Source organism: Hyaena hyaena, unplaced genomic scaffold, assembly GCF_003009895.1.
Source record: "Hyaena hyaena isolate Hyena2069 unplaced genomic scaffold, ASM300989v1 scaffold_120, whole genome shotgun sequence".
NCBI lineage: Eukaryota > Metazoa > Chordata > Mammalia > Carnivora > Hyaenidae > Hyaena > Hyaena hyaena.
In genome coordinates, this window is record NW_024080752.1 from 3,111,995 (window position 1) to 3,132,753 (window position 20,759).

At 33.3% G+C, this 20,759-nt stretch overlaps 2 protein-coding genes across 2 annotated transcripts in view; one reads left to right on the plus strand and one right to left on the minus strand.

Moving 5' to 3' along the window:
- DTWD1 (DTW domain containing 1) overlaps positions 1–1,389 on the minus strand; it is a 38,427-nt gene extending 37,038 nt beyond the window's left edge. The window contains exon 1 of the mRNA XM_039237159.1: positions 1,339–1,389. The gene's annotated coding sequence lies outside the window, so the exon portion shown is untranslated. The remainder of the gene's footprint in view (positions 1–1,338) is intronic.
- Positions 1–20,759, plus strand: part of FAM227B (family with sequence similarity 227 member B) — a 197,025-nt gene that overhangs the window by 17,526 nt on the left and 158,740 nt on the right. The window contains exons 5-9 of the mRNA XM_039237154.1: positions 1,350–1,581; positions 2,906–2,973; positions 8,550–8,585; positions 9,235–9,339; positions 12,974–13,072. Of these exons, the coding sequence (XP_039093085.1) occupies positions 1,350–1,581; positions 2,906–2,973; positions 8,550–8,585; positions 9,235–9,339; positions 12,974–13,072 (540 nt within the window). The remainder of the gene's footprint in view (positions 1–1,349; positions 1,582–2,905; positions 2,974–8,549; positions 8,586–9,234; positions 9,340–12,973; positions 13,073–20,759) is intronic.

The window sequence follows — 20,759 nt, forward strand, 5'->3', positions numbered from 1 at the left end:
TTCCAGAAACATGCTTGTATATCAAAGCAATTTTCCCCATAAGAAATAATGGAAACTCAGATGATTCCTTTCACAACCCAAAAGTATTCATATAAAAATGAATAATAATGAATAATAATGTAATACAATACAAAATAATAAAATATAAAATATAAAAAAAATAAACAAACTGCACTTGGAAAACCTTCATGGCTGGTGTGAGGGATACAAGAGAGGGGAGGGTTATTATGTAGGACGGCTTTCTCTGTCACTGACGGAATCACTGCTAGCTGTTAGCTCAATGGAATCTTTTTCTGTATGGGGGCCATTGTATATGCTCGCACGGATGTTGACTACATACAGTATTAATAAACTTTTGTCATATACTGTATTTAATGTCAATAGCAATAAGACAACAGAGGAAAGGGTCTATATCTGCAGGCAGCCTGACCTAGAATGAAGCAAAGCATTCCTAAGCTTACGTTGTATGGAAAAGCAAAGGACTGTTCATAGGTGTTTTGAAGTGACAAAAAATATACTAGTGCCAGTTGTGGGCACCTTCCAACATTCTGAAAAATCACTCATTTCTGCCAGACACCGCAGCTTGAGACCAAGCATCGAAGCATGGGAATCAATCACCTACAATCAATGAGAGACAGAGAGGGAGAAATAGAAGAACCATTGGCTCAGTTGTGATCATGTGACATTTGGGGTCATGTACTACTTGTATTGTAAGACATCACTTGTTTATCAAGTTAAAATTTATTAGAAATGTTTGCTCATCTTGTGAAACACAAAACAGGCTACTTGCAATCCAAGGTTTTACAGTACATGGAGATCAAAATGACTGAGGAACTTGTAGACTGAAGGAGACTAAAGAGATGAAGCCTAAATATAATACATGACACTGAACTAGATCCTAGTTGATAAGACAAACAGAGTCTGAGAATTAGGTAGGAATAACGTATGAAGGCCAGTTTCCTAATGGTTTTATTTTGGTTATTAGGAGAATGTTTTTGTTTGTAGTAAATACACACTAATGTATTCAAGGGAGAAGGGGCATCAGTCAAGTAAGCTACTTATTTTCAAATGATTCAGGAAATACATGTTTTTGATAAAACATTTGAAACTTCTAAACTTTATGATTGTTTCACAATTTTTTTAAAAAGTGCATTTAATAAAAAAGTAATGCTGTGCTGTACAATATTTTGGATACTTGAAACCAATATAACATTGTATGTCAATTACATTTCAATAATATAAAAAAAGATAATGCAATGGAATTAAGTCTCAATTTTAGCTCATTGACTTTGAACTCTTGTTTAAATTCATCAAAAATGATTTGTTGTATTCACTCACATTTTTTGCAGGATTATTGGCCCAGGGAAGTCCATTTTGGAGACAGTGATAAATGGTTACACACTGTGAAGAAAATAAAAGAAGATAGTTCATTTACGTCAATTTATACACATCTGTGGGAAACTGTCCCTCGAATACATGATGCAGTCATGACCATGGAGTCAAGATTAGGGGAATGTTCAATTCTTTTGAAAAACCATGCTTCTAAAATATTTGAATGGAGCAGCATAATTTCTGAGACAAGTAAACTTCATTTTTTTATATGAGTAAAGTAATAGTCGTTTTTGTGTGTCTACCTATCTATCTCTGTGTGTGCATCTCATAAAGAATGAAATCCTATGGCATAAAATATCTACAAACATAAATTTATTTTATTTTAAAGCTTTCTCATTTCAACATAGTTCAGTCAAGAGTTTGCGTTGAACATGAACATGTAGATTTAATAAAAGTGTTGTTAGAACAAAGCCTTAAATAGTTGGTGAACTTTGTTAAGCTGGACCAGAGGTAGCAGAATATCAAGGAAACAGGATTGCCCCAACTCTGTGTTGGTACCAGAGATAAGCAAGGCAGCGAGAGGTCAAAACATAAGAGCAGAAACACCTACAACCCGAAGTAAAGTGAGCCGCATGAGCTACATTAGCCTGTAGGAAGTAGTCAGCATTCAGTAGTGAAAAACTACAGAGTGGAAAGCATGTCTGCTAGTAATGATCATTTTTACCTCTTTTTCAGTATTTAAATAATATTTTTCTTATCTAGGTGTATTAATTCTTACAGAATAGCTGTAGGTACTGTGTTGGTGATTCTTGTATTCTTCTTTATTTAGGGGGCAAATTTCTCATAATACAAGCCTTAAAAATGATAATATTGATTTACTTATAAAGTAATTCCTGTGTGTTAAATATATTTAATTAGTTATATTAGATATTTGATATCCTTTTTACATCTTGATTTGTGAAATTCTGAGAATGTGTTTAAAATACTATTAAATTCACTACTGTTTTATTTTAAATTTTCTTACTGAAATTTTAATCATTTTTTGATGTTAAAAATGTTTTTAAATTACATAAGCTATATATATAGCTTGTGTGTGGGTCTATAATAGAGTCAGAGAGCAAGTACAGGTGTACACTTTCAAAAACTAATTTTATATATACTCATTGTCCTCAATATGTAAATGTCTGTGCTTCAGCTGAGGTCTAGGCTACCTGACTTCAAAGTAGTCCCCCATAATCTTTTACTGGGCCTTGCTCCAAAGTACTGTACTTGATTGAATTTAAGATGACCATGAAACAACCAAATGTAAGTAGTTAAGCTGTTTGAAAGACAGTAGCTTATTCAGTAGGAAAGAATTGAGGTAAAACTTTAGATTTAGGAGGAAGTACCAAAGACAAATTAGTTAGAACATGATATTTCTTAAAAAAGGAAAGCCAATACAGTATTTATACATTTAACTAAGGGTACATGTGTCTAGCATTATGCTTATCAAAATCGCTAGTTGATCTCATTAAATAGTTTCATGTATAATTTCTTTAAAGTATTTAAATCTTATCCAATCATTCTTTTAAAGGTTCTAAAAGAAAATTGGAAAGATACAAGGCATTTTTTAAAAAGTACCAGAAGAAAAAGAAGATAATGGTATGGTATTTGTTTTCATCTTCCCTGAAAAATTGTATTTTCACAGAAAATATAATTACTATAATTTCATAGATAAGCACTGAGAGCATTTTTAACGTTTCCATTTAGTATTTTATTGCCTGTCTGTGTATCTGTTTATGTGTTTTAAAATAGGTGGACTCATATTCTTCTTTATACACTCAGTATTAGGGTGTTGGCATTTTCACGTTGCTATGTTACTTGAAGACTGAATGGATACAATCTGACCTCCAGCTATTTAATAATTTATAATAACCTACTGCACTATAACAATAGTGCAGATTCCATGTCAGTCCTCTTCCTTTAAAAAAATTAGCAATTCTAGGGGCACCTGGGTGGCTCAGTTGGTTGAGCGTCAGACTTCAGCTCAGGTCACGATCTTGCAGTCCGTGGGTTTGAGCCCTCTGTCAGGTCTGTGCTGACAGCTCAGAGCCTGGAGCCTGCTTCAGATTCTGTGTCTCCTCTCTCTCTGCACCTCCCCCACTCGCCCTCTGTCTCTCTGTCTCTCTCTCAGACATAAACATTAAACATTTTTTAAATTAGCAATTCTTTTTGATTACCTTTAGAATTGCTTTGTTAATTTTTTAAAAAATGTCTTTGAGAGTCTGTTTAGAATTACAATAGACTTCAAATGAACTTTTAGAAACTTAGTCCTTTTCAAAAATACATTCTAAAATTATATAATGTTAAAGTCATAAAGACTTTAACTGCCACCACTAGCCTATCCACCTCATTAAATGTTATTTTTTAAATTTCAAAATTACTTTGTTTTTCCTGATTATAATTAAGGTAGTAATTTTAGAGAATTAGAAGAAATAGATAAGCAATAGGAAGGATAAACACCCTAATTCTATCATTTATCAGTAAATCACATGTATCACACTATCTAGTTGTCACTTTCATTTTTCTTTTGTTTTAAACATAATTTAGAAAATTTGGATTAAGTTATATATTTCTAATTCATTAAGTGTATTATGAAATTTTCATCAATATTTTTCTTCACCATATTAAAAGTAAACTAATGTAATAGCCCTTTGGTTAGACAGTTAAGTTGGTTTTCATTATTCACTATTATTTACAAAGCTGCTCTGAACTTATTTGGAGCTAAAGATTGTGCTCATCCATGATTATTTAAATTTCCAGAAGTGGAACCACATGGGAAAAGAAATGTGAAAACCTAAGTGTTTTGATATATATTGCCAAATTATTCTCTAGAAAGGTGGTACCAATTTATATTTTTAACAATAAGGTTTGTGATTGATCCCTTACCCATTTTCCTTGTCAACATTTAATATTTTTGAATGTTTGCACAGTTGATTGGCATAAATGTTTCAATTGCATATGTTTTACTAATGAAGTTGATACTTTAGGTTTTTCTTAGTCTTTGTGTTTCTATTACTGTAAATTGCTTATTTATGAACTTTGGCCATGGGGGGGGTGTTCTTTTTTCATTTCTAAGAGCAGTTTCTGCTTTAAAAATATTAACTTTCAGTAATATGTGTTATACATATTATGCCACTTTCTTTGTTGCCTTTTAGCCCAAAGATGGTTTTTATTGTCATATAGAATTTTATATTTTTAATGGATCTATAATTTTCTATTGAAGTTTTCTGGCTTTTAGTGCCATAATATTTAATAAGGCTTTCTTCATCATAAGATCATACATATCTTCAACTGTGTTCTGTTGTATTATTCTTACAGATAATTGTGTGTGTGCTTAATTCTTTAATTCATCTTGTGTTCATTTTTATGTAAGGGAGTAAAACATAAGAATTTTATTTTAGATCATGAGTAAACTTGTGTGATTTTCTTCATATAAGTTCTAAACATTCCCTGTTAAATTTATTCTTAGGTATCTTAAATTTTAATTACTAGTGTCACTCAGATGTTTCTCCATTATGTTGTTAAGTGGGTTATTGTTGGTATATACGTAATTCTTTTTGGTATATGCATACTATTCACTAGTGTTAGTGGTTTCTCGTCTTTGATTTAGAAAGAATGATAGTAATTTGCTATTAAGCATCACTTTGAATGTTTAGAGAACAATCTTTTTAGATTAATAAAATTTATTTTTATTCCTAGTTTATTAAAGATAAGCGGATGTGATGTTGATAGAGATTATAGATATCTCCTTGATTAAGTACTTGAAAAAAAATCTCCATGGTTTGAAATGGAGAGGAAAATAATCCACTGTGATGATAGCAGAAGCTACTTTCAACCTTTAAGCTATGAATGTGTCAGATTACATTAGTAGCTTTTCAGAAGTTGAACCATTCTTATATTCCAATATTCTGTTCTTCTATTCTTACGATCTTGGGGTATTACATTACTGGATTGGATTTGCTATTATTTTGTGTGGATGTTTGCATCCATGTTTGATAAAATATGATTTTCTTTTGGTTTTCTTATGAAAATTGCACTAATCCCAGAAAATGAGTTACTTAGCTATATTTACCTTTCTAGTTTATAAACTATAGAATATAGTAGTTATATTGGGATATCATTTGTTCTAGATAGATAGGTAGATAGATAGTAGAGAGAGAGAGAGAGAGAGATATCATTTATCCTTCGGATGTTTGGCAAAAGTTAACTATGAACTTCTGCTAATTTAATTATTATTTATATTTTGCTGGGGGAATTAGGTAGGTTGACAAGAAAGCTATGTGGAAGTTAACAGATTTCATAAACATCAACTTGGGTAGATTGTCAAAACATAATATTGAGTGAAAGAAAGCAAATTACCCATTTATCAGTCAGTGGACATTTGGGCTCTCTCCATAATTTGGCTATTGTTAAAAATGCTGCTATAAACATTGGGGTGCATGTGCCCCATTAAATAAGTATTTTTATATCCTTTGGATAAATTCTTAATAGTTCAATTGCTGGTTCGTAGGGTAGTTCTATTTTTAATAGAACACCCCTTTCACCACATTCTCGCCAACATCTATTGTTTCCAAGTAGTTTGTTTTAGAGGAGATGTGGAATATACACAATGAAATACTACTTGGTGATGAAAAAGAATGAAATCTTGCCGTTTGTGACAATGTGGCTGGAACTAGAGGGTATTATGCCAAGTGAAATAAGTCAGAGAAAGACAGATAACATGATTTCACTCATATGTGGAATTTGAGAAACTCAACAGATGAACATAGGGGAAAGGAAGGAGAAATAAGATAAAAACAAAGAGGGAGGTAAACCATAAGAGTCTTAAATATAGAGAGCAGACTGAGGGTTGCTGGAGGGGAGGTGGTTAGGGGGATGAGTAAATGGGTGATGGGCATTAAAGAGGGAACTTTTTGGGATGAGCACTGGATGTTACATGTAAGAGATGAATCACTGAGTCTGCTTCTGTAGTCAGGACTCTACTGTATGTTAACAAACTTGAATTTAAATGAAAAAAAAAAAAGAAAATTACCAAATAATATGTACAGTTGATACCATTCCTTTAAGTTTTAAAAACACTCAAGAGGGGCGCCTGGGTGGCTTAGTCGGTTAAGCATCCGACTTTCGCTTAGGTCATGATCTTGCGGTTCGTGGGTTCAAGCCCCGCGTCGGGCTCTGTGCTGACTGCCAGCTCAGAGCCTGGAGCCTGTTTCAGTCTGTGACTCCCTCTCTCTCTGACCCTCCCCTGCTCACGCTGTCTCTCTCTCTCTCTCCTAGAAATAAATAAAACATTAAAAAAAAAATAAAAAAAAATAAAAACACTCAAGAAGTGTTTATATTCTTCATGTATAGGTACACACATTGGTAAAAGTAGGTTAATGGAATGGAAAGAATGCAAACCCACCCCACCCCCCCGCCCCCAAATAGTGACTATCTCAAGGAAGGGAACACATGAATAGAACTGTAGAGATCATGGTAAAAAGGGAACCTGAACTTTATACTTTATTATATAAACTTCACATTTTATTTTAAAAAATAGTCTTAAGCAGGGGCACCTATCATGATCTCACAGTTCATGAGTTTGAGCCCCACATCAGGCTCTGTGCTAACAGCTTGGAGCCTGGAGCTTGCCCCAGATTCTGTGTCTCCCTCTCTCTCTGCTTCTTCCCTGCTCATGCTCTGTCTCTCTCTCTCTCAAAAATAAACATTAAAAAAATAGTCTTAAACAAATACTAAATGTCAACAGTAATCCATTCTAGGTTGTGGGAACATGAAAACACTGGTAATTTCTTTTAATTTTCAAGGGAATTTCAAAAATTCTGACTTTTGAATTTTATCAGATAACTTTTGAGGATCTATTGCAATGACCTTTAGATGAATTACACTAACAAAAGTTTTAATTATTTTTATTTCTAAATGTGTTTTATTGGAGTTTTTAATCTAGATTTTAACATGTTTTATTTATATTTTTGTGGTATCTTTTCCAGGTTGTACAATCAAGAACTAGTTCTGTGTTACTATTACTGTGCTCCCTGAAAACTCCTAGTTTTTCTTTGCTTCCACCAGAATAAAGCCTGGACTTTGAGATTAACATTAACATATTTCTAAATCTGACCCCATCCTCATTGACTATTATATCTGTAGCTCTCAAACATACAGCCTTCTGTTTTATCATAATTCATTTTATTTTCTCTAAATAATCTTTCTTTTTTTGCTCCTTTTCCTAGTTTTTAAAATGTCAAAAATGTCATCCTCTTTCAGTTGGCAATCTGCTATCATTCTTTCAAATTTGTTTCCTTTGTCATTTCCTCTGATATATGTATTGTATAACATGTGTGTTTATGTATGTGATTTGCCTGTAAGCTTAGTTATTCCTGGAGGAAGTAGGGATGTGGAAATTAATCAACAATTTATCAACATGTCTAGATGATCAAAAACTAATGTATACAGAAGGCTACTTATTCTTTGTAAAGTAGTATGGTGGACATAGAGATGCACCACACAGACTGCCTGTCAAGGATCTGTTGTCCTAGCTGCTAAGATTGCTTTAGGGGTCACCATTAAGCTGTCAGCCCCTTTTAGGGGTCGCTTCACCTACAGAGAACTTCTCTTCTAAAGACATACTCTTCCAGGAACCACCTACATCCAGTGACTGATCAAGTTGGAGGCAGAAAGGCCTAGCTATTTCAACCCAATGCAGGACAACTGTGATGAGCCGTTTCAGCTCTCAAGCCCTTTATACAGTCCTTTGAGGTTGTTAGGCATATTTTTTAGCTGACTACCAACTTCCTTATTATGCCTCTCTCTTTGCCTTCCATAGATAGGGATCCCAAAGGCACTCTCAGTAGACATTCTGAACACTAAATTTCACCTCAGAGTCTTATTTCCCAGTGAGCCAAAAGTACAATACATAGTTTTATATTTCTGTTATAGCCCTTTATCCCTCGGTGTTTTGTTTGTATACATATCTGATTCCCCTCTTGAACTATGACTAGCTTGAGGGCAAGGAGCATCTTTGTATTCCTAGCATCTAGCACAGTAACAGTATTCTAGGCTTCAGTTGGAGATAGACACGTGCGCATGCACACACACCCATACAAGTTATCTGAATAAATTTACAAAATATAAAAATTTAATTTAGAATTTTTAAAGATTTTAATTTAAATGTTTTCCAGCTTTCACATGAAATGGAGACGAAGAAAACTGTAGAGGTATTTAAAATTTCTGTTCTATGAGATTATGTATCAAAAGTATTATGTCGAGGGGAGTCTGGGTGGCTCAGTCAGATAAGCATCTGACTCTTGGTTTCAGCTCAGGTCAGGGTCTCCCAGTTCGTGGATTCAAGCCCCGCATTAGACTTTAAGCTGACAGCTGCGGAGTCTGCTTGAGATTCTGTCTCCCTCTCTCTCTTCTGCCCCCCCCCCCTCAAAATAAATAAACATTTTAAAAAAGTATTATTTGGAAATAAAGAATGTTTACAGTAACATGGATGTAGCTATAACTATAGATGGAGCCCTGAGAGAAAGAGGTGGGTATAGGCATAGAAGCTTTCTCCTGTCTTTCTTTATGGGTAGTTTAGCTAAAATGTGAGTTATGTCAGTGTTGGTTCTGAAATATGATTTTGGTTTGCTTTTGGATTTGGCATATGAATAAGCCAGGGCTCTTAATTTCAGAGAATCAGGAAGTATGAAGATTTTTTAAGGTAGGATAAATATTTTTCACTTATTTTAAAAAGAGAAAGTAAAATAATTATGTTAGTGTATTATAGTTAAATATTTGTCTGTCTTCTGTAGTTCTGTGAGACTACTATATTGAAAAGGGTGAAGTAATTACTGTTCTGTGATACTTCCCACTTTCTAGGGTTGCATCTTCTCAGGATTCAAAACAAACGAGCTTACTAAACTACCCAGACATTTGGATGCTGAACGAATTTATCTTTTTATTTTAAAAGCCCATAACTTTGATGTACGTAAACATTGTTATTGTATGATACATTTTGAGAATATGATTTAATGAATCAGACCTTTATTTAAAGCTGTGACAAATTAGGTGTTAAGCATATGCATGATTGAATTTTGAGAGCATTATGTCTGGCAGGAAAAGACCAGTGATATTTAATACCCTGATCACCAGAAAAAAATGTACTCTGTTACTGCCTCAGGAGTCTGAGGTTGCTACTGTGCATTACCTTGGCATGTGACTGTAACAAGTGTTTTCCCCTCCCTCTCCTGCTTTATCAGCTCAAAATATTTTAGTCTGCTTATTTTGACCCCAAAATAACTCATGAGAGCCCTTCCCCACAACACCGCCTTTTGAGCCTCCAAGTATCTGGGGAATTTTTTAGTAGTATCTCTACAGGGTAGCCAATTGAAAAACTCAGGCATAGGAAGGTAACTAGATCATTGCCCATTGGTTGCCAAGGGTAGGATGAAAATTGTGTGGTTACTGATATTGATTTCCCACTTAATTTTTAGGCAGTCACCTAACAAGGTTTCCATTTCCTACAGGCTTAAACAATGCTCCCTGTACTCCCAAGCAGATTCCTTTCAGACAATTCTCTGAGATGGAGTTGGCCCCTGGTAGGCCCTCTTCCCCATCTTTCACCTCCAGCCTTCCTGTGCCTCTTTGTTTCTCAACACAAAATCCCTGTTTGTTTCCTCTCCTACAACAGTCCATCGAAGGAGCAAGATCAGCCATTAAGCCACTCTTAGTGGTTGCAGTATTCCAAGAAGTAGAGTCTGACTGACCTGGTTTGGATCTTCTGTTTACCCCTCAGGCAACTACAGAACACCTCAACTGACAACTCTAGATTCAGTACTGACACTCTTTCTTATTTTCCATGCTAATACAAATGTTTTGCAATTCTCTTTTATATTTTATGGGATTTTGGTGACAGTTAAGGCTTAGTCTGACCTCTTTATATGATCACCTGATCCCATTTTTGTAGAGAAATACTATAGGTGCTAATTGCAGTTATGCCCGGATCATGAGCATATTATATTTCTTTTCTCTGACTATATTTTCCACAGTTGTCTCAGGAAAAATATTTTGTTATAAAAAAATTTATAAATTGTGATTCAAATAAGTTTATGAATGTTCTAGATAATCTATAATATTCTTTCTAAATCTAACATTCCATGTTCTAAGAAGGTACTCCTGTATATTAAATATGGATCCATGTACATCTAACACAAATCACAAGGCAGTCACATAAACAAGGCATAAAAGTGCAGCTATGAGGAATTTTTAATATGGTTAATCTGGAGGAGGCTTGCATTATTGAAAGAAATAGGAAAGTGAAGAGTGGAAGTAGATATGGGTAGAGGGTGGATGGAGAATGACAAGCATCTGGGTATATCTTGGCATAGATACCCAGTGTTTTATTTGGTAAGATCCCTATCTGATTTCAAAAAAGAATTTAAATTGGTTTACTATAGCATGTACAATGCAATGGCATTAAGATAAATTACGAGATTAAAGAGAATAAGTTTAGAAAAATAAAAATAATCAGAGAAAGTTATTTCATAGAAATGCTTACAATAACAGACCAGGGGATTGAACTTATGGATCTGAAACTTGGAAAGAGAACGTTATAGGGCTACTGTCACATGACTGAAAGTATGGGAATCCATGGAATTGATGAATTCACCTAACCCCATCCAAACACGTTCCTTTGCATACAGTTATTAATTAAGTTCCTTGATGAGAGAAAGTGTACATTATCCCCTGTGCCACCGAAAACAGAAGTGTGGTTACAAGTAATGCTTAGTAAACATTTTATTGAATTAAAGTGAATGAAAAATGGCCTATATTTTGAATCAGAGGAGAAAGCTGAGCCACAGGCATACTGATATACATGAATAGAAATTCAAAAGAAAGTTAGAAGTAATTTTGTACAACCTAGACTCAGTGTTAGGAAAAAAAAGTTCCAAGTTAGATAATCTAGGTTTTAAGGTGATTTTATGTTTACTTGAATCAAAAAAAGTATCACAGAATGGTGGGAGGAGAGGATAGAACCTTTTAACTTATTCAGTTGTGCTTAGGGTTTTGGGGCAATTTCCATTTTTTTGGTGGTTTTGACTAAATATTGATATACTTTAAAGACTTTGAAATTTTACTTAAAAAGGAAGTTAGTGATACTAGACATAGCCAAAACTTAGAATAGAAGCAATCATGCAGTTAGTGTACACTAAAAAGCATCTTTGCTTAAAATTTGCAAATAATTTAAACAAAAGTGTTCAGCTTTTCCCTGTATTTCAGTTATTTGCCTTTTTTTTCTTTATGTACTTTACAAATTTCTTAGTAATTGAGAAGTACTGAATCTAAGCTGTTAAGTACTAAGTACTAAATTAAAGCTGTTACCATGTACTCCATACTATAATTAGGGCCCTGTGCCTCCACAGAATGCACGACAAGTAATCTTTTTGATATAAAAGTCTGCATGATGTCTTTTTGTAGACTTATGCTTGAGGAACAGGAATTCATACCTATGGATTTCATTAAAGTATGTCTTGAACTGTAATGGATCTGGCATTTAAAAACTTTTAGTAAATCACTAAAATAAAATGACCTATTGAATGTGCCTATTTAAACCAAGATTTATAATCACCATAAATAGATTTCAATTTATAGTCATCATGAATAGATCAATTGCTTGAAGAGTACACTCTGTTTAGATGGGGTCTAGACTTATGATGGGGCTTATTGGAGTAGAATTCCAAGATTGTTGGTATCTGTCTTTAGTATAAAAAGGAAATTGTAGCATTTATCTTGGAAGTTTTGCTGTTCTTGCTCTAGCCTGCAATGTCATTTTAGTAGCTACTAGGAAAATCTGACTGTTGAGCATATGAAATGTGGTTAGTGTAACTGAGATGAATTTTTTATTTTATTTCTTTTAATTAACATATATAAATTTTAAAACTGATGATTGATTCAGTTATTGAAAGCTTTCAGTTATAGTTAGAGCAAAATCACAACTATGTATTTTATGAAGTCTAAATACTGATCTAGTATTTATGATAAAAATTTATTGTTCAAATTGAGAAGTGCTATAAATATAAAATTTATACAGTATTTTAAATACCTACTCCCACAAAACAATGTAAAATATTTCATTAAGAATTTTTTACAACAAGGGCACCTTGGTGGCTCTTTTGGCTAAGCATCTGACTTCAGCTTAGGTCATGATCTCCTGGTGCGTGAGTTTGAGCCCTGCATTGGGCTCTGTACTGGCAGCTCAGAGCCTGGAGCCTGCTTCAGATTCTGTGTCTTCCTCTCTCTCTGCCCCTCACCCACTCACACATTCTCTCTCTCAAAAATAAACATTAAAAAAAAGAAATTTTTACAACAATTATATGTTGAAATGATAATACTTTAAATGTATTTAATGAAATACAATAGGTCATTGAAATTAATTTCATTTTCTACTTTTTTAAAGTGGCTACTAGAAAATTTAACATTATGTACAAGGCTCAACTAAATTTCTATTGAACAGTGCTAGTCTATAACCACTGAATAGATACTTTATATAGAGCCTATTTATATAAACATATTTTATAGTATATTTTAATTCGATCTCCATGTGTCTTTTTTTCCATAGGAAAAGGTTTTCAAAATCTGGAAGACCCATTTTCTCTCCGAAGCTTCTATTGCTCTTTTACATGATTCCTTTTGGTGGTGGTTTCTGCATAAATTTAAGGTATGGTGTTATTTTTTTTAACTTCTTTTTTTAATTTGCAGCACAACGAATTTTTTAGTAGAAGTAGCAGTGGTACAAAAAAAAAAAAAAAAGGTTTTTCTGGATCCTTTCACAGAACTTGGGTTTTAAGTGTTCTGCACATGTTGGAAATCCTATTTAAAATCTAGAGTTCTTTCTCGGGCACCTGGGTGGTTCAGCTGGCTAAGCATCTGACTTCTGCTCAGGTCATAATCTCATGGTCTGGGAGTTTGAGTCTTGCATCTGGCTCTACACTGACAGCACAGAGCCTGCATGGATTCTCTCTCTCCCTCTCTCTCTGCCCCTCCCCTGCTTGCCCATGCGCATGTGTGTTCTTTCTCCCTCTCTCAATAAATAAACTTTAAAAAAATCTAGAGGTCTTTCAGAGAAGTCAAAACTAATGTGGATTTCAAAGATACCAAGTCTTCATTAATCAGAAACAAATTGGTGAAATGAGTGTAGTGAATAATAAATTGTAGCTTAACTCAGTAATATAATATGCTGACAAACAGGTAAACAGAAAACCCACTGTAAATCAGTGACATTGAAGGAGTTTTCATTTGGAAAATAGTACACACCTAAGATGGATATAGGGTCTTTACTTGATTCAGAAAGGTAAAAAACTCTAATTAGGATTAAGAAGAGAGATATATTTGGATATCTGGGAGAGGTATCTGGGAAACAATAAGAGAATGGAAATAAAAAGCACATGAGTCTTAGAGGATATGGGAGCCTGAGAAAAGTAGTGAATACCAATGTCGTATGGCTTCTGGATCTGGGAGAGTGACAGATAGAGCAACCCTGAGGTCACAGTCTAATCATTAAGAAGATGTGCTACTCCATCAAAGAAGCTTAAAAATAGACTCCACTCTCTACCTTTCCCTAGCTCAAATTACTCACACAAAGCTGCTTATGGATTGTCACAGGAATTTTGTACCATGAGGAAATGGGTGTTAACCAGTTTTACATACAAACCATTCAGTTAGTGCTATGTGTTAGAATAATTAATGTAATTCTAGGTTAAGATTATCTGTCCTGTATTTCTGATATTGTTAGGAGCTCTGGATATAGCGTTATATAGGGAAATTTGTGAAATCAGGAGAATTTCATTACCTTAAATTTCCATCTCTAGATCTGGGTGCCGAATTATGTTTTTCTATGAAGCAGAGAAAACTTACATTCCCACTTTAATCTGTTAAGATTATATGTAACACGTTTTGAAGGAAACATAATCTAGCAGTGTTTCTAGTAATTGTTTTGTCAGGCAATAATAGTATTTTATTACTTTGAACAAACACACATTGTTTTTGGAATAACAAGGAATTAGAATTTTTTATCTTTAACCAAGCTATTCTCTAGAAACTAGTGATTTTCTGAAATTAAAATGTAATTAGTAATAATTTTAAAACATTATAATTTAATAACATTTCTAGTGTCATGATTTTTTACTTGTTTTGAGAAGGAATATATAATTCAGCCGAATCAGTGTTCTGCTAGTGTTCTAGGGAACTGAAGGGGGCAATTTAGGGATCCAGCTCAAAGTGAGGCAAACTTCCCATGATTTAATGCAAACAATTCTTCTTTCATCTGTTTTGTTCATTGCATTTTATCTATGATTTTTTTTCCTAAGAGAGTTTATTACATATACGTATTATATTGAAGCTAGTGAACTATATAAAGTGGGGATAGAGACATTCCTTGACTATTTGTTTTGTTAGATAAGCTCCTCTTTTGAGCTGTAATATTATTTTAGATGGATGCAAAATACATAAGTTCTATCTATCTTGGGGTACATTTTATGAAGAATAAATAGTATTGATTTTATACCTAGAATATAGTAAAACCACAAACCACTTTTTCAGTTGAATTACCAATCATTTACGTGACAAAATACATAATCATACTCTAGAATATAGCATGCTTCAGCATGGTGGCTCCAAAACATACTTCAGTAATTGTTGTATGATTAATATAAAAGCATATTTCCTTTATTTATTGCCTATGATTTAGTGGTAACTTGATCTAATAGAAAAAATATTGACCTTGGATCCAGAAAACTAGAATTTTAAATCTGGTATTCTGAAATAATTATCGTGAGACTTTGGGCTAGTCAAAACACTCTCTGAACTTCACTTATCTCATCTCTAAAAGATAAAACAGGTAGAAAATTACATATACCCTGCTGTTTTTCCCTAAAGTTGTTGTATTAAAAGTGACATGAATAAGAAGATGCCTAGTAAACTTTGAAACACTATACACTATATAAATAAAGTATGAGATTCAATACAGTAGAATTAAGAGATCTGACTTTCAAAAACAAATTTATCCTTATCCACTTAGTAAATAATATGTCCTAGAATAGTTGTTTACATCTCTAAATCTTTCATAAAATAAAAAAAATCACATGCTTTGTATGGGTTAAATGAGAAACTACACATAAAGTTGTTTACATGGAGTTATGTATATAGTGTTTAATGGATATATCTATCATCATTATTGTTATTATTATTATATTAATTGAGAGAACACAGTATTCCAAAAATTGGGAGCCAGTGTATAGGCTAATTAACAAAAGTTTCCCTGATGATGTTCAGCTGGTTAAGCATCTGACTTCTGCTCAGGTCATGATCTCATGATCTGGGAGTTTGAGTCTTGCATCTGGCTCTACACTGACAGCACAGAGCCTGCATGGATTCTCTCTCTCCCTGCCCCTCCCCTGCTTGCCCACGTACGTGTGTGTTCTCTCTCTCTCTCTCTCTCTCTCAATAAATAAACTTTTAAAAAATCTAGAGGTCTTTCAGAGAAGTTAAGACTAATGTGGATTTCAAAGATAACTTCAGTAATGGTATTGCAATATGCTTAATATTTTTAAAAATTGCCTTTGGGACTTGGGCTCAGTCCAAAAGATTCAGAAATTTGGAAAGCACATTATTCCCACCCATACAACAACAAGAAAAGCCATATATAACCAAGCAAAAATCTTAGCAGGAAAAAAGAGAGTAATTGTATTATGAAAAATTGGTCAATTCATCATTATTACTAATAGGAAAACTCATAAGTATACGAGATGTTTTAACACCTCATTCTCAATAATTGGTAGAATATACAGAAAGTAATGATACAGAAAACTTGAGCAACACTGTCAACCAGCTTGATCAATCTAATTGACATTTATTAAATATTTCTCCCAACACAGCAGAATACACATTTTTCTCAAGTACACATTAGACATTTACCCACTACTTTCTAGGCTAGGAAAACTTCCTAATATCCTAATAAATTTAAAATATTTAAGTCATAGAGAGTATGTTTTCTGACCAAAATGGAATTATGTTATAAATGAACAACAGAAAGCTACCCAGAATACCCTCAAATATTTATGGGGGTATAGCTCAGTGGTAGAGCATTTGACTGCAGAATATCCTCAAATATTTAGAAACTAAATAACATTCTTCTCAATAACCATGGGTGAATCCAGAAATAGAATTTGGAAAGTATTTTGAACTTAAGGAATATACACATTAACATTTGTGGGATTTAACTCAAGCAATATTTAGAAATTTAGAGCATTGAAATGTCTATATTAGAAATAAAGCTCTCAAAAACTATGACTTCAGCTTCTATCATAAGAAACTAGAAAAAGAGGAATAAATGAACCCAAAATAAGCAGAAGGAAATAGTAAAGATCAGACAGTAAACCAGTAAAAGTAAAAAGTGAAAAACAAAGAAGGAATTAAAATTAATGAAGCCAAGAGCTGGTCCTTCAGGAATAGTAAAAACAAGGTAATTTGAGAAGAATTGGAAGCTTGTATTTCACAGATAGTAATCATAGCAGAAATAAAACCCAAATACAGCTTAATACTTAACTTAATTAACTGAAACCCATAAAGGCTAACAAAGGAAGAGGCATACCTCTTTCCAAGCATAACTACCCTCAGTTTTACTGTCAAATGAAGATGCCTAGGTCTCAAAACAGAAATTACAGAATACGTGAAGAAGAAATAGAATTGCTGAGTTGTTAGGTATGAAAATCAACTTAAAAAGGTAATGCTAAATTGTTTCCAAGCTGAGTGTACAAATTAATACTCTCATCATTAATATATAAGAGCTTTAGAGGCGTCTTGGTGGCTCAGTCGGTTGAGCGTTCCACTTCAGCTAATGTCATGATCTCGAGGTTCACAAGTTTGAACCCTGCATCGGGCTCTGTGCTGACAGGTTGGAGCCTGGACCCTGCTTTGGATTCTGTGTCTCCCTCTCTCTCTCTGTCCCTCCCCCACTTGGACTCTGCACTCTGTCTCTAAAATTAATAAATAAACATTATCTATATATTATATGTATATAATATGTATACATACATAATATATATAGTCTCCCAAACAACCAATAGGTTGAAGAAGAAATCACAAGGAAATTATAAAATACCTTGAGACAAATGAAAATAAAAACATGACAAAACTTATGAGACATAGCAAAAACAATGCTAAGAGAAAATTTATAGCTGTAAACACATTTAAAAACAGTATCTCAAATCAACAACCAAACTTTACACATTAAGGAACTAGAAAAAGAACAACAAATTAAACCCTAACTAGCATAAAGAATTGAATAATAAAGATTATAATGGAGATAAATAAAATAGAGAATAGAAAGTCAATAGAGAAAATGAAAAAAAACTCAGAAAGTTAGTTCTTCACAAAGATCAATAAATGGACACACCTTAATTTAGATTGACTAAGAAAAAAAGAGAAGAGACTCAACTTACTAAGATCAGCGATGAAAGTGGGGATATTACTATTATCGAAGAAATAAAAAGAATTATAAGAGTACTTGAAAAAATATGTGATAACAAATTAAATAACCTATATGCATTGGACAAATTCCTAGAAACATATCCTCTTCCAAGACTGAATCATGAAGCAATTGACAATCTGAATAGACCTATAACTGACTAGTAAAGAGATTGAATCAGTAATTAGAAACCTCCAAAGAAAAGCCCTATACCAGATAGCTTCACTGATGAATTCTACCAACACTCAAGAATTAACATCAGTCCTTCTCAAACTCTCCAAAAAATTGAGGAGGAGGGAACACTTCCTAACTTATTTAGAGAGGCCAGCATTTCCCTGATACCAAAGCCAAAGATATTATGAGAAACAAAATAACCTATAGACCAATATCCTCTTAGATGAATATTGATGCAAAAATCCTCCACAAAACACTAGCAAACTCAGTTCAGCATATTAAAGGATTATACACTCTGATCAATGAGATTTCTTCCCAGAATGCAAGTATGCTTTTTTAAAAAATTAAATATTTATTTATTTTGAGAGAGAGTGCACACAAGCAAGGGAAGAGGCAGAGAGAGAGAGAGAGAGAGAGAGAGAGAATCCCAAGCAGGCTCCATGCTGTCAGCACAGAGCCCAATGCAGGGTTTAAACCCATAAACCATAAGATCATGACCTGAGCCAAAACTGAGAGTCAGATGCTTAACTGACTGAGCAACACAGGTACCCCAGTAAATGATTTTTTTAATGTACTGTTGAATTTAGTTTGTTAATATTTTATTGAGGATTTTACATCTATGTTCATCAGAGATATTGGCCTATAGGTCTCTTTTTTAGTGGTGTCTTAAAATATATGGTTTTAGTATTAGGATAATGCTGTCTTCATAGAATGAATTTTGAAGTTTTTCTTTCTTTTCTATTTTTTGGAATAGTTTGAGAAGAATAGGTATTAACTCTTCTTTAAATGCTTGTTAGAATTTGCTTAAGAAACCATCTGGTCCTGGACTTTTACTTGTTGGGAGTTTTGGCTTATTTGTTTGTTTGTTTGTTTTTATTGAGTCAATGTCTTTGCTGTTATCAATATATTTTTATTTCTTCCTGTTTTGGTAGTTTACATGTTTCTAAGAATTTATCCATGTCTTCTATGTTGTCCAATTTGTTGGCGTATAGTTTTTCATAATATTCACTTATAATTGTTTGTATTTCTGTAGTATTGTTGTTATTTCCCTCTCTCTTTTGTGATTTTATATATTTTAGTCCTTTTTCTTTTCTTTTTGATAAGTCTGGCTAGAAGTTTATCAATGACTGAATTTTTTTCAAAAATCAGCTCCTGGTTTAATTGATCTCTTCTCTTGTTTTTTTTAGTTTCTGTACCATTTATTTCTGCTCTGATCTTTATTATTTCCTTCCTTCCTCTGGTTTTCAATTTCTGGATCCTGGAGTTGTAAGGTTTGGTTGTTATTTGAGGTTTTTCTTGCTTCCTGATATAGGCCTATATTGCTATAAACTTCCATCTTAGGACCACATTTTCTGCTTTCCAAAGGTTTTGGACCACTGTATTTTCATTTTCATTTGCCTTGATATGCTTTTTAATTTATTATCTTATTTTCTGGTTGACCCATTCATTGTTATTTAAACTCTACTTATTTATAGTCTTTTTAGATTTTTTTTGTGTGTGTTTGACTTCTAGTATCATAATGTTGTGGTCAGAAATGATGCATGGTATAACTTCGATCTTGAATTTGTTGAGGCCAGTTTTATGGGCTAATATAAGATCTAACCTGGAGAATGTTCCATGTGCATTTGAAAAGAGCTGATTTTTGAAAACCATGTGAATTGTGCTGTTTTAGGATGGGATGATCTGAGCATATCTGTTAAATCCATCTGTTCCAGAGTGTCATTCAAAAGTATTTTTTCTGATTTTCTGTTTAGAGATCTGTCTGTTGATTTAAGTGGGGTGTTAAAGTTTTTTCTACTACTATTTTATTATTGATTAGTTCCTTTATGTTTGTTAATTAGCTTTTTTATGCATTTGGGTACTCTTATGTTGGGTGCATAAATATACAAGTGTTATATCTTATTGTTGGATTGTCTTCTTTATTATTATATAGTGTCCTTCTTTGTCTCTTGTTATAGCCTTTGCTTTAAAGTGTGTTTTGTCCTGTGGATACTATGGATACTCTGACTTTCTTTTGACATCCATTTGCATGTTGTTTCTCCATTCCTTCACTTTCAATCTAAAGGTGTTTTTAGGTCTAAAATGAGGCTCTTGTAACCAGCTTATATGTGGGTCTTGTTTTTTGTTTTCTGTTTTTTAATGCATTCTGTCACCCTCAGTCTTTTGACTGGAGCATTAGTCTATTTACATTCAAAGTAATTATTGATTGATTGCTGATTTTTTTTTTAGTGTTACATTTGGATTTCTTTCTCTTTATTCTTTACATATTTAGTAATGGTTTGGTTTATGGTTACCGTTAGGTTTGTATATAACCTCTTCTGCACATAGCAGTCTATCTTAAATTGATGGTTGTTTACATTTGAACCCATTCTTTTCTCTTCTTCTCCCCGTGTTTAAGGTATATGGTGTCACATATTATGTTTTTGATTGATTTTTTTATAGACATATTCATTTTTACTGCTTTTGGGTTTCCTACCTTTTTACTGTCACTTTTGGTCTCTTTCCCACTGAAAGAGTACTCTTTAATATTTCTTGCAGGGCTGGTTTAGTGGTCACAAACTCTTTTAGTTTTTGTTTGTCTGGGAAACTCTCTCTCCTTCTATTTTGAATGGTAGTCTTACTAGATATTCTTGACTGCAGATTTTTCCCACTCAGCACTTTGAGTGCTCCCACTCTCTGCTTTTACGACTTTTTTAAGCACTGTATT